The sequence below is a fragment of the Zerene cesonia genome, chromosome 20 (genome assembly GCF_012273895.1).
Source record: "Zerene cesonia ecotype Mississippi chromosome 20, Zerene_cesonia_1.1, whole genome shotgun sequence".
Taxonomy (NCBI): Eukaryota; Metazoa; Arthropoda; class Insecta; order Lepidoptera; family Pieridae; genus Zerene; species Zerene cesonia.
In genome coordinates, this window is record NC_052121.1 from 6892429 (window position 1) to 6907873 (window position 15445).

General features: G+C 35.0%; 1 protein-coding gene across 12 annotated transcripts in view; it reads left to right on the top strand.

The window, feature by feature from the left end:
* Positions 1 to 15445, top strand: part of LOC119835109 (RNA-binding protein Musashi homolog Rbp6) — a 382679-nt gene that overhangs the window by 296061 nt on the left and 71173 nt on the right. For all 12 annotated transcript variants that reach the window (XM_038359748.1, XM_038359746.1, XM_038359744.1 and 9 more), the window contains one exon: positions 1132 to 1180. In XM_038359748.1, coding sequence (XP_038215676.1) covers positions 1132 to 1180 — 49 coding nt within the window. The remainder of the gene's footprint in view (positions 1 to 1131; positions 1181 to 15445) is intronic.

The window sequence follows — 15445 nt, forward strand, 5'->3', positions numbered from 1 at the left end:
ATATCTAGTTTCTACGCGTTAGCTTTGAAATACATACCTAATTGTGTCGGCAAATTTAGTTTGAGATTCGAAAACAAATCAACGTTTAATTAGCAAATTGCTATCTGTTTCAATCAAGATATTTATTGGTACAAATTTGCCAATATTACGATTTATGTCGACTTGTATCAAAAGGTTTTAGCTGCTGAAAGCGATACTTAAGTATTTACAGAAATACAAGAAAGAAATCAATTTGTGTGATTGATTTCTCTATTTGATTGAAGTATTTCGCTTTTGATTTATAGATATATTTTATGGAGAATAACAATTCATACTATAATGTGTATATATACAGTATATACATTACGTCACAAGACTATGAATATTCAAACACACTAATACGACATAAATGAAACGAGCCCAAGGAGGTCTAACTCAATTTCATCAAATGTTGCGGAAAATTTTTCGTTCGCCGCAAAAAGGGTTGTCAGTACACACGCGTAAATAAAAGCTTAGCATTCCCGCGCAAACAAATCACCACTAAACAAACGCGTCTACAGGTAAGAATAATTGAGGGAAAGGTCACCTGTTACGGGTATTCGACATCGATCATCAGGGGTGTGTCGAGGTCCGCGAGTAATGTCGCCCTTGGGGGTAAACAGCGACTGCGAGACAAAACCCTGGAGGCCACCTGTCAAACGAAGTATGCCCACTTTTTTCAAACACTTGTTTTAACGCGAACAATTTGGACGTCCTTCGGGCACCTTACGCAAAACTAAATGTTTAATACGCGTATATACATCGTGAATTTTGCAATGCAATTCGGGGTTTTTTAAAGCGTACGAACGCGGCCAAATTTTATGCCGTTCAGGTTAGATGAGTGGTGACAGCGCATCTGCTCGCGTGTATTGTTCGTGTCCTAACCGCCGACTTTCCATTTATTTCTCTATGAATACGTTATTACCTGCTCGCCCCCGCTTATCAAAGTTTATTTCCAGCGTGTGGTTTACTCTGTACGGTGCTTATTCGTTATTACAGCACCGGAGTGTTTTATTGCTTGGGCGGGGCGCAAATCGCGCACGACAAACACGTTTTTCACTATTTTCAACGTAATCATGCAAGATTTTAATTTTGTTTATTCGCTTGTTTCAGATTGAAGACGCAATGCTCATGTTCGACAAACAGACCAATAGGCACAGAGGTAAGTCATATTTTGTCATGTACACTTGGAATATTGAATAGTCCATCTACACTCAAAAAACTTTTCATATATAAAAATGACGAAATTCGTATATAGTAAAGTTAGATGCAATTGTTATTAAATAATTTACAAACATTTAATCAAATGAGTGTTTAATAAAACGCCATGTTGAAATACGAATCCACGGGTTATTTCTATTATTACAGTACCTTTTTAATAAATAAGTCTCTCGACATACAAACCCCATCTAAATTAGCATGTCGCAAGGGAAACAAAATATTTTTTCATGCACGTCTCGCCTCATTACATCGGTTTGTCGTATCGTCGGATAAATACACGTAAACCCGCATAGAATATTGAAGTAAGAAAAATACCCCTCATGCTACGTATAAATATATTTCCTGTCGACTAATTTATTTCACATGCAGTGATATGAAAACATGCACAGGGAAACCATTTTATAATTGCACAAATCAACTTTTTATGCACAAAATAAAATCACTTTTTCCAATATTGCTTTTATATAACAAGAATGGAAAATGCTAAGTTTATAAACTACTGCCATTTATTCAATTTTGTAGAGGACTTCAAGATATTCTTATTGACATAAAAATGTATATAGAAGAGCTTTTGTATCCGAGAGTCTCATTATTCTTGCAAATAACCTTTGAGCCCTTCTTGGTATGTACTTGGTATATAGATAGGTCACAGATTATCTACGTCTCTTTGGGCCTCATTTATGAACATTTTCGTTTCTTTTTTTTTCTTCTGTTTGTACCTTCATCTTACATACACAAGAATTTAACAATGATGTAGCAAACATCACATCTGCACGTAAGATATTTTAATTAAATTAACAAAGATAACATAAATTATTTCGGTTACAAGGACCATTTGAACATGAGCTTACAAATAAACTGTGCGTCTAAGCACAGGGACTTATATAATCAGATGTTTTCATTATCCTCACAACGCGTAAGATTTTAATTAAAATCCACCAAAATCCACGAAATCGTATCAAGGACGACCATCTTTTGTTGTTAACAAAGGTTCCCTTGAAGCGGTTACAACAAAATGCAATGTTAAATTTACTTTTGTAATTCTCATTACACAAAAACAGGTTGACCCAAATATTTAGGCTCTGTGGAATATCGTTGCGTCGTCATTTATGCAAGTTCGCAAAAACGAATCCTCTTTCAGCCAGAAACAAGCGAAAATCAGCGTTAAAGTAATACTACAAGAGATAAAATGTCTTGTTCGAAGCTAACGGTCTTTTAACATCCACGCCCTTTGCGTGTCATTTGGATGATATTTGCGGTCCCCTCCACTTTGTAATTAGAAAAAATGTGAAAGGAACTAAGAAAAATTCGATGGCTGAATCGAAAATATCAATTTATCTTTGCAAAAGTATTTTTCGATCAGCTTATCTATATTGATAAATGAAATTATTATATGAATTACAAGTAGGTAACCTCGCTAATGCAGGCCCGTGATGGCCTTTATAGCGACGTCAGTTATTATCCCCTGAACGTAATCAGTTGGGTCAAGCTATTTGGTAAGTAATGTAAAAATATCCGCTGTTTATTTGTATCAAACTCGGGCAAGAGGCAACCCAAACGTGTATTCATACTGAATATGAATGCAAACTGCCCTAGCGAACGGCCGGAATGGCGAAAATCAAATTAGGTATGGCGTGAATACTTCACGGCGACGTTGGAAAAAAAAATTGAAATCAAATATTCATTGACTTTCAACCGGATAAGCCAGCCCGCTGCCATTTCAATACATTTTATTATCTATTTTTCGCTACGAGGGCCCGGTCGCTTCGACCCCATAAGACGACGATTTCTGTCCATTTGAATTATTAATTCCGAAAATCAAATCATATAGACGAGGCAATTCACCCAAATTCGTTTAGCGTTTTCGTTCTTATTTCTTTATAGGTTTCATATTCATACTATCCCGAATTTATGTTTCATGTAAATAATGTTGGCTTAGTGTGCCTTGACTAAAATAACCCTCTATATATTTTACACCGGCTCATAACTTATTTCACTTTGTTTTGGCTTTTGTTTTGTTTTATTCGTTCCCAAATCTGTAGATTTTTACCGATAAATCACGTGTTGAATGAAAGCTTCATTTAAAAGGCGATTTTTATGTAAAGCTGTTGAATCTGTAAAAATGTGAAACCTTTTACCCTTTTACTACATTAAATATGCGCGAATAATGCTTTTAATAGCACCCTTTATTTTATTTACGGTCGTGACCAGTGAAAAAATATAATTAAAGGTGTCCCCTCCTGAATTGTTCCCTTAGCATAAAATAATTTATTGAAGAGTGATGATGACTGTGAAATTATTTTATGATCAATACAACAAAGTCTATATCAAATATCCTTATATATATCAGTTAGAAAGAAGTGTGAGTATGCAATATTAAGTGAGCCAAATTTCCACAGACAACATTCATATTATGAATTTTAATACACTGGTTGGGGTGGAAAATTTCATGAAAGCAACTAGCGTAAAACTATTGCTACCGAGGCGCACGCAATGTAATAATCAAACTTTCCGTTCCGTCGTAGGATTGACATTCAAAACGTAACTGGGGCTTGAAGCAAATGCCATTACGAAAGGTAAAACGACACGTGAGACACAAGTTCATAAATATTAAAGAAAAAAAAAACTAGTGGAACCAATCTCAGTGGGGCGGATTCCATTTGGCCGGGCGAGGTACGCGACGCCATAGGGACGTATTTCTGCCGGTGCGTACCTCTCTACCGTGTAAATTTTACCCATCACTTTGCATACAAGCAATTTTATTTATATTTGATTCGCAGCACGCTGTCTAAACACGCATATCGCGTGAATCATAAATGATCGTTTTCGTCATACGTCATAAACCTTTTCTTTCGCCTCCGTTATCCTTTTTACGCGTTCGTTTTATTTTTCTCTCAGATACAATTTTCCGATTACGTTTTTTTATTCGAAACAGTATTTAATTGCGCTTTAACACTGCTTAAATCTAGCAAGTTTATTTGTTCGTATACAATTCAATTTACAGCGCGCCTCGATTCACTATTTTTGTACATGTCGAGGCAATTCTAATACCTAGTAGGAAAGCTTCTGAAGTGGAGCTCTCTGTCGGGAACTCGGCTATTTTATTTGGAGCTGCGAACAAAAGAATTTGGTCTTTATTCCTTTGTTTATAAGAGCCGCTGGTAGTACATTGAGATGTTTATTCATTGCTAAGTGGCAGCACGTGGCTCCGGCGGGAGACGAGAATACACCGGGCTTAGGTGTACCTCGCGTGGAACCACAGCCCTTACTAATAACACGCGTATTACAATTAATTTAGTTTAAAGTAATGTTCATTCTGAGTGGACTTTTTTTGTCTGAGGACATATTTACAGCAAAGTTACTTAATCAAATAAAATAAAAGCATCAAATACTCGCATAATTTTTGATGCGGTGGTGAGCTGGCTTGTATACCTTTTTATTAAAAACAACTCATTTAAAACCTCTGCACTTTCTACTTCCTTCAAATAAAAGGCGACGCCGTGATTGAAAAACTAGTTAAAGTACATAATTTACGAAAATGACAAACGTTTAATTAATGATATTGTTATTAACTCTTTTTCCATCTATCATAATACAATAATACCCATATATATATCACCTCAACGAACTAAAACATTATCGCCTATTTCCATTCATTGCTGTTTTACTTTACCACTTAATTTAAACAATACTGTGAGTTCATAGTGAGTTAAAACATCGATACAATATCAAATTCCGTTCGACCGACGTCCCCCGAGACGCGGTTGAGGATGCAGCACGCAATGTATAAGAGTTAAAGCGAAATCTCTACACTTGGGACTGTTCAGTAATCACACTAAAACATATTAACTCTTTAATATAAATTGTACTAGCTCTTGAAAATGTGTTTTAAAATATTGTCCATAAGATTTTCGATGAGTGAGAGACTGACATAACTGCCCTTTTAAGAATGACGACAAGAGCTTCTATTTAAATAGCAAATCTCGTTCTATTTTACTATAAGACTATTCACACATCAGCCGAAGCTTCCCTCTCGGGAGTCGCGGCTAGAAGTGGTATAGAAAATACGAGGAAGTATTTTAACACATCTCTGTTCCCAACATTAGATATCTCCTAGCCATTTGTGAAACTGTCCACTTGTGTATCTATGGGTATTACCTCGGGGGTTTGACAACAGAAGGATTTTGTACTAGTAGACTCTGAGAACGTCGTGAAGTTTTCGCTCTAGCAATGCTTTAGATCGCAATGTTATTCAAAATTAATGCAAGTGTACCTATATTTCGGTAGGCATATTCTTTGACTTTTCTTGACTTGTAGTTATACATTTAAACTATTAAAAACAACACGTAATGTAATTAAAACTAAACAGAAAACTGAACTGTTCAAAATGGATTAAAACTCAATAGTTGTTTATCACAATAAAGAATTTAATGATAGAACGAAATCGTATTATGATCGAACCGTAATATCTCGATATAATTTCATTGGATTCTCAACAATGGCTCTTTAAGAACGGATGACAATAAATTGAACCACGAATAGGTTGCGATTCAGGCATTAAAGACTTGGCGCTTCCACAATACACATTAGTAATGTGTTTCGGCGAATCATTTCCTACTAAGAATGTCCCAAAAGGAATGCTTTAAAAAGTCCTAAGTACGGGAAATGACATAGTGAAAACCCACTTCCCATTAGAGTGGTAGCAATTGAAAAGTCATTCATTCTAAGACCGGAAAATATCGAGCGCTTTACATTGTCAGGCGTTCGAACAATAAGCGAAGCACTCGTCCAACAAATGAGGCAATAGTGTTGTAATTATGGCGCCAATAGTTTCATACTGCTTTGTATCATTTAACGACAGCGTTTCATCGTTATTAGTTTCGTTTCACGGGTCTGCTTATAAATTAGCCAAAACATCATCTTGCCTAATATAATTAATTGAAATTAATAGTATTTTGCTCTTTCGACAGTAATGAATATGTTTTAAATCTTGAAACGTAAGATATTATGTTTATTAACTTCCATACATCATACATGCATTATGCTCAAAAAACCTTAATGTTAAAATATCTATAAAAATATAAATACAAATGCTAATAATTCACTAATAGTTCACATTTATAAATTATACAACAAAACATGTTTTTTATTAAAAACATAAGCGAAAAAGATTCCATGAAATGTAAAACCATAATAGCGGCTATTTGCCGTATTATTTATTCATTTTTAGTTATGAGAAATTCGTTCATCAAAGTTTTCGATGTTAGAAAGTCGTAAACGTTCGTAATAGGTACACGTATAAGATACTTTAATGATTTATTGCGGGCCATCGAGGGTACTTAAACTTGTAATATGGCCATATTATTTTAATTACGCTCTTATATTTAGCTAGTAGAGTTTTCAAGTTCCCAAAAGTGGACATAGCGTAAAGCAATTTATACTTTATTGCCTAATAGAATTTCGGTGGATTTTATGAAATAAATTAAACTTTAAATAATTAAACAGTCCTTGATTTGAGAAAACAATAATGTCAAACTAAAGGCTAATAATAACACAAAGGTGTGCCCTAAAATATCAACATAATAGTGTTACTGTTATAATTTTGCAAAATTAGTGCAGGAAGCTCGCTTATTTTGCTTATATTAAAGGATTCCTGACATAATTATCTCAAAGCGACTTACTACGCACCCATTTATTAACCATCTTAATTACTAAGGCCAAGATAATTACACCCGGTAAAACTTAGCGTCTAAAGAGCGTTATCCCGTTAATTTAGTAGGAAGACGATGTCTCGAAAATCTCTTTATGTTATCCCCCTGGATCATTGCCCTGTGGGAGATCACCAAAGTTGGTGGACATACCCAAATGCTATTCCGACCATACCCTCAACTTTTTTATAATGAAATTATGGAAAAAATCCCTCGGCCACTTGGAACAATTACTTTTATTTATGACCCCCAATAATTTACTGTCACCAGCAATGCCGTTACACGGAATGAAGATATTTTCGTCCTTATTGGATTTACTGTATAATCCATCGATAACTTGGAGGAGCGAAGAAATTTTGACGAGAAATTCAACAATACTTATATTGAAATCGCTAAGGAATGTTTAGGGTAATCTAAGAATGTTTTGCCGAAAGTTTAAATTGAAATACCTATTTGATTATTGTTTCATTTATCAAATTAAAAGTTACAAACCGTTTTTTTTTATTTATTCTCTTAAAAATAAATTGGGACAAAGCGAATTTGCATAGACTATGAATATTCAACCTTTTTTAGGAATTCTAAACCAAAAGTACATTAAAATTAAAAATAAACATGGACAAGATATCTCTTTACATGTTATTTGATGTATGGATTTTGCGTCACATAGTAATGAATACAGTTTCTCTGAAAAGAACATTGTTAATGAGAAATGCGCAGCAAAAAATTGTCCAGGAATTAAATTGACATAGAATAAGGAGTAAAATAAATCGTATCGGCAACCCCGCTGATATTGCGGTTGTCTGCGCACGACAGTTAACAGACTATATAAAGTGGACCTATCCTTTCTCTCTTTCAATACATACAAAATTAAAGCGTATATGCTGAGTATAAAGTATAATTCTATTTGCTTTAACTGAATTCAAGCCGATATCATCGTCATGAATAAAAAATGTGCAGCCGTTCTCTAAGCTTATGTTTTTGACAATCCTGACGGGATAAATGACAAAGGTTTGCAGAGAAATTGGTAGAAAGGGCCATCTAGAAATAGATTTATCCTCCACATGGAAACTCTTGCTCTTTTACATATTTTGGTGTCATAAATGTGTATTTGGTTTTATGTGATTTTCTAAAATGCACTTGATTTTACATCTTTTAATTTGCCATAATGTCCTGTAAGTTTATGGATAAACAACTTAAAAATTATATATTGTTTTTCATTCTTTTTGTATAGACAATTACGGTATTTTTTTAATAATTTTTCCAACAAGATACAAGCGGATTAATACCTAACTCACTAACCGGATCGTATAATTCCACTCGTATAACTATGCAATGTTACTATGATTCTCATGCTAATAAATTAATTTCTTTACGCTGCAATCGCAGCCGCATTCCCTGCTATTATGCGGTGTGTTCCCGTAACTTTGACAGATTATGTGGTTGACTTATTTCTAGAGGGCTGTGTCGCTGCGTAGCAACTAGACAATAGAACGGGGTCACAGTCCCATCTCATTACCTTGCTGACCACACTTGAGTTATGTAACCGAGGTGCGCTACCGTGAGCCACGATTTAAACACTTTAGAGCTTTGCGTATGTACCTTCTCTCACTTACGTTATGTGGAAAAGCGTGATAAGACATCACCGAACGACTATGTAAGATTTTAAAGTTTTGTTTGATATGGCGATTTATGGGCCCATCACAAGATTAAAGAAAAAACTGGTCTTTTAATTCTATTTAATAGTAATAATTCCACATATGTAAATACTTATTAAATAAATAACATTTGCATTGAATAATATGCATTATTTCCGTCCATTACGTTGTCATGAACAACAGTCCGTTTTATCCAAAGTCATTGCATTAATTTATAGTTTTTATCACCATTTATCATCGCGACCACATTATTTTCGTATAATGCAATGCCCGTGGTAATGAATTAACATATTACATACATATTTCGAATTGGTGATCCATCACAGAGCGATGCGATCGGGCGAGGTGTGGTCGTCGCCTAGGCCGGTCCGCTGCACAATTGCAATCAGTCTAATATGTTGAACAGTAGGTCCATCTCATTATCATTGGTGACCACAGGTGAATGATGGGATGGCGTGAGCGCCACCGCCCGTTTTGTTTGCGGTCGATTTAACGCTCAGGACAAATTGCGTGTTTGCCGCCACAACCGAGAGATCATTCCAGAGCCGAGAGGTATAAATCGGCTGATTACTTTTGCACAATTTCGAGCATAAAGTGAATTGTTCGGTACACGGGCGCCGGTGTTAATAAAATTCCGGTACATGCCTCCAAATTATATTTTTTGAAGGTTTTTTATTGTGACAATGCTGTATATACAACACGAGCGCGCTAAAGTTACAGCGCCAGGAGTTAATAAAATAATAAAACTTGTTAATCATTTTTGGTTTATTAAATAAACTCTGGCCGTCTCCAGATATAACTTTAATTAGGAAGGAATAAAATTTTACCATCTCGGTAAGTTTAAATTAAATAACGCCCATAAAAGATTTAATCAGACTCATTGTACGGAAAATTAAATAAAATGTTATTATTTATTTTCTTGACGAATGAAAGTCTTGTTTCATCCTCTTAACAAGAAAGTAATCTGTCGACCTCGGTCGAGATAACGCGATTTTTATGTAACAAACTCGACTCGCGCCTACCCTCACCTAGCCGGAGGCTCTTAAGAAATCCCCGCATTGTCAGTTTCTAAGGATTCGGTGTAATATACATTTTCGGTATTGGAATTTCAGTTATATTTTGTTCGTCTAACATAAAATTGGCGTAAAGGCGCCGCCCTTGAGAATATATCTGGTACAGTCTCCATTTAGTTAGCAATGTAGCGATCCACTGTCAAAGTTTTACAGTCACCTATTCCGCTGCCTCATAAGCGAGACACCGTAAAGTCTAGCTGGGTTGATGTAATGCAACCACTATAGAGACGAATTTGTTCGCTACGTGCTGTGCCGTGTTGCACTTAGGTGGCGTTAACTATAAAGTTAAGGCAACGTGACGCTCATACAAAATCCTAAAACACACAGAGAAACAAAACAATCAAATTACTATAAAAATAAAGAACTGTTTCTGGTGTTGATAAAAATCAAAATAAAATATAAAAATGTGTTTAAAAATCATCGAAATAAATAGGAATTACCTGAAACACATTCTGTGATGTGAAAATTCATTTTACCCTATCAGTGCCGCAGCCCGGTTGTTCTGTAATATCGGTTTACCGACAAAATTATACACAAGTGTCGCGTAAGGCGGGATACTAACACGTATCGCACTAAATTTTAGTTAAAGTCAGAGGCAACAGGTGCAAGAGATGATCCCGCACGAGTCTCGTAATTATCATAACCCTCCTCTATTTAAACCGCACAAAAATGATTATCCTTGTAGCAATACTAATATATTACACGTTTTATGCAACTTACTTTTCAACTACGTATATGATGTATAAACATACGGAAAGCTTTGTGGGCTGGAAAAAAAATTATTCACGAGACAAATCTCAATGAAATCGGATCGATATCATGGGTAACGGTTATTATTAAATACAGCGCAGCTTAAACGTCAAAAACTGCGTCCAATTACCGGGGCCGTTTGTGCATTATTATCCAATAAAAACGTTGATCCAATAACCACTGAATATTAATCTCCCAATTCGTTTTCATAAAACAATTTCGATTAACTATTTACACGCAATACGACCGTGACCCTCTACGTGGAAGTATTGAATTAAGTTTATTTAAACGCGAGGTATGACAATTCAAATCGTAGTATTGTGATAGCGTCCGTCGTTGTATTAACTGAATATACTGACTTGCCAATTAAACGTCAGTCGATGCGTTGCGAATTTGCCCAGTCGATCGCGTGTATCAACTGTCCAATGGATTTGCATAAAATACTGGGAGTTACATTGCATTGCGCCAACCGCGACATCTAAAAGATTCACGACCCGTTTAAACTTTGTTCGCATATCATTTTTCAGTCTTTCAATCTCAAAAGCTTCTGATAATACACAAAGGGAAAATGTATTGACGATACAGATAGTGAATTAAACTCAATTAATATACGTCTGACATAAAAGTATATTTACTGTATAAAAGCATTACTTTTCAAATTGATTCTTGAGGTTATCAGATCAAAGAAAACCATCATGGTATTTATAAAGAAAACAATTTGTTGATAAAAGTTTTGAAAGTAAATATTTGTCCACCTTATGAAGTCCGAAGATAATGAAATAAACGATGTCATTTTATTCTTTTGTGGGACTTGCACATGTTTCGATGCTATTACTCTTTTTGCGATACACATTACGGAAAATATTACCCTGAGGGTGTTTAAAAATCACAGAAATACCGGAATGTGATGTATCAATCGGGAATTAATTTAAACTTTGCTGGCCAAAGCGAGCAAAGGGCTCGAGGGACGTAGCGAGCATCAAATCGAATAGAAGCTTATAATTGACTAGTATCAAGCGAATAACGACTGAAACACCACTTCGCACGTCAATTAAATGTGAACTCTACTTCGTTATGTGTATAGCACAAAATACTGTGAACGCGCAATGTCTGTATTCAAATCTTGCTCGAGTTGTAGGCGGGTATCGTGGCTGGTCCAACACTCACTTAGTGGATTCTACACAAAAGTAATTAGAACGGAACGTGGTCGAACATTTAGATCTGTCATTTACATACTTAATTATCGTAGTGTCATATAATTACCGCATAGGAAACGAACTTAGCATTGTAATGTTAAATGTAAATATTTGCGATGAAATACGAAGTGATCCGAGTGTAGACGATAATAGTTCTGTAAATTAAAGCACGTCATGTGACGTGGTTGATGTTAGCGCATATTTGCACTGTTGTTTCGTAACATTATTTTATACATTTTCACATCCAGTTGCCATCGCTGATGAAAACTGACAGATGTAGTACTGGCAATAAAAACTGAAATGTTAGCGAAGTATATCATGCGTTAAAGCGGAATTTGTTCAACATTTTTGCGTACAACCTTATGTTGTAATCTCTGCACAATTGTTGGCTATATTTCATGATAAAAACGAGAGATATTTTAAATACCAAATTAAATATAAACATTACTTTTATATCATAAATTATAGCCGACTATTTATTCTTAATTTTAACATTCATTCTCATGAGAAGGTCTTAGTTAAAAAGATGAACTTAGTAGCTTACAACGATAAAATAAAATTGACAAATAATTATAACAACTTCGCTATAAAATGCGGTACATTACAATCTAAACATTACACATACAAAATTGCCGGAACAATTTAAAACCATACAGTAAAGTTTCCAGTACGCTATATTCTAAACTATCAAAGTATATGGTGACTAGCCCCGAGGATCTGACCATTTCCCGTCCAAACTGACGGGTCCAGGCGCCTCAGAGTTCACCCTTAAACTCCGCAAGCAAATTAAAAACGTCAATCAAAGCTTTACCAACTAGCCTATTACAGACCGATCAAATTCATTATACTACATGGGCAGTATAATATTAACTATATTTCGACTCAAACACAACAAATAATGAGCCCTCATTTCTTGCGGTGTTTCTTTTTCTCAATTTACATAGATAATATTGTAAAAAGACTTTTGTGAAACAACAAAACACTTCAAAGTGCGAAGTAAATGAGTGTAGCGGTAATAAAAATTAACATTTGCGTCGAAAAACATTATTGTAATCATTGTTAACAATGGCCCCCGGCCGTATTGATGTCCGCAAGGGTCTTTCGATTAATTTCGCTTTTACTTACGAAAATATCAAAACATTTACTTAAAAGAGCCTACCTATTCATGAAGGTTCAGAATTTTAAATTATATAACAGATGTTTTGTTGTGTGACGACACACGAATTTTAATTTGCGCTGAACCGTTTCTATTTATTAAATGTGTTTTTGTTTATCAAAGGTTTCAATATTGATATTGTATGGTTGGATGATTTTCATCAAAAACTTTAACAATATAAAATACATATTACTTTTTTTTTAAACCATCTAATGAAAATTAAAATGATCATATTTATCATTTCATTCATTGTCCATTTCATTCATTTGTCATTTATCGATACTAATTGCATACTCATATAAGATATAACAGAAAAAATTATCATTAGCCACTCTTTAACTCGTTTAAATCATTTATTGTAATGTTTATTAATTGTTTTGCAGATGAACGTTATCATCTAAATAATAGAAACACTACAAAATACGCAACATTTTTTGAAGTCTTATAATAACAAATTAATATATTGTGTTACTCAGATATGAAGAAATATCAACAAATTAACTATTCTATATTTAATGCGTTATCGACTTCCACAACTATTCCCGTAACAAATTGTAAAAGCATCAGTTTAAAATCGGAGATTCTTACAGACGTTCCGAGTGGTTTGCGCCATTAAAAATTTACGCCTGCTAGATAGCGCTTACATTCTATGTACTGCTTCAAGATTTTATGGCGATTTTATTGTTAGTTCTGATCACAAATTGCCTGCTCACCTAGTTATCCTACAAACAAAACGGATTACGATTCATTAATGATCAAGACTTCTTTCTAGAATGTCAGCTAAAACTGTAAGAATTTTATTGCCGTATTAAATTTAAGTGATGCATTAAATTGATCTTTGATCTATATGAGGACTGTTATGTAACAAGCAGTGTGACATCTTCCATATTTTGTTTGTAACACATTTCCCAATATTATTGCGCCCTGCATTTTCATTGTTGCAGCGCCGAAAATAAGAATTTCCTTTTACGTATATTTCAGACTGTGTTCTTTTAGTCTTTGACAAAATTGCGGTTGTGTGGGAAGATAAGTTGACATAACGCTACATGTTTCTCTAAGCTCCGGTCTTAAGCCGAGTGGTCGCTTAATAGCAAACAACACAAAAGGCTACATAATGAATAGTCCAGAAAAACGGCGCGTCTCTCGTTATGAGCTACATGCATAGATGATACGACGAATCTGACAAATGGCACGGCAAAGTATAACAATGCTGGTGCTTCCAAGTGGCCGTTCAATTATGCAAATAGGCGGAGCGATGTTCGTCCGGCAATAACAAAACTGTTTAACAGCTGACAAACGCCTGTAACATTTTCGCATTCACTCACTCTCCGGGGCAATAAAACGAAAAGTACATCATCCGCATGACGACCTGTCCACGGCTCGTATTAAATTAGACCGCTTTCGGCTATCCACTTTATTTTTATTAGAATCCCATGAAAATATGATATATGTTTGCTCGTTCCCGCTCGGGTGTATGGGCGTCATTTCATACGTGAGTCAATGTTTATGAATTTGTCAATAAACACCGACGTAGCCAGCTACCTTTAACATTGTTACCTCAATTTTTGGCCGTGTATAATTATTTTAAACGTGTCTGTTTTGGCGACGTTTATTTGCATTTGAATTATCTATAAACCTTTATGAGATTACGAATTCTAAACTTTAAATTATTGTGATAATGTATGGATATGTTCAAATTAAATCGCTAACTTACCATTTTGTTTCACAAAGAAATAATTCATAGAACATAACTAAGGCACAGTCAACATTATAAAAGATAATTAACGAGCAATTAACGGCAGGCGCTAATAATGGAAATGAGATTATAAATTAATCAGGAGCAATTTTTCGTCCGTAACTCCTCATTAAACAGATCCAACGCGCTGGGTGCTTTATCACTCAGTCAAATTGTGTTTCGCTTAATTTTCTTTCACCGGCAGGTGTGTTCGACAGAGCAATTATTTACAGCGTCAGCCGTGACGTCACTTGCCCGCACCTCGCACCCCGAGCCTTCCCGCTGTATGTGCTTTCTCAAAACTTTCGTATCGTGTCTAGATAGTTGCAAACAGTTTCTTCTTCCTTTAAGCACTCCTATATCATTTCGATCGAGTTTGCGCAATTCTTGGAAATTTATAGTTCCAATGATTAAGCTGTATACGTTTATAATTGGGTTAGATTACCCTACTACATTAATGACATCAGAAAGTTATAACATATAGGCCCTCATTTATTCCGATATTCCTCCGGGATACGGACTTACGCGGGTGAAACCGCGGGGCGTAGCTAGTCTTCTACAACATGTATTTCTAACCATATGAAGATCCGCATAATGTACTAAATAAAACCGTAATATTTAAATCTCAAACATATTTCCAGTGCAATTAGACTCATATACATTACACGCAAGAATCTCTTCTAAACAATTGGTAGTTTGAAACCCTCATGCTTAGTAAGCATTACAGCCAAGGTTGCTAAAATACTTACTAAATGTCAAAACCACTCGCAGTCCTCATGTTTAGAAATGTCACTATGGCTGATACGCGTATAGTTAAGTCAGTTTAGTGTCATTAATTTGACAGTGACATATCGCAGTAAATAACTATATCACGCCGTTACTTGAAACGCGCATATTGAATTATGTTATTTCAATAATTTCATAAATACCACA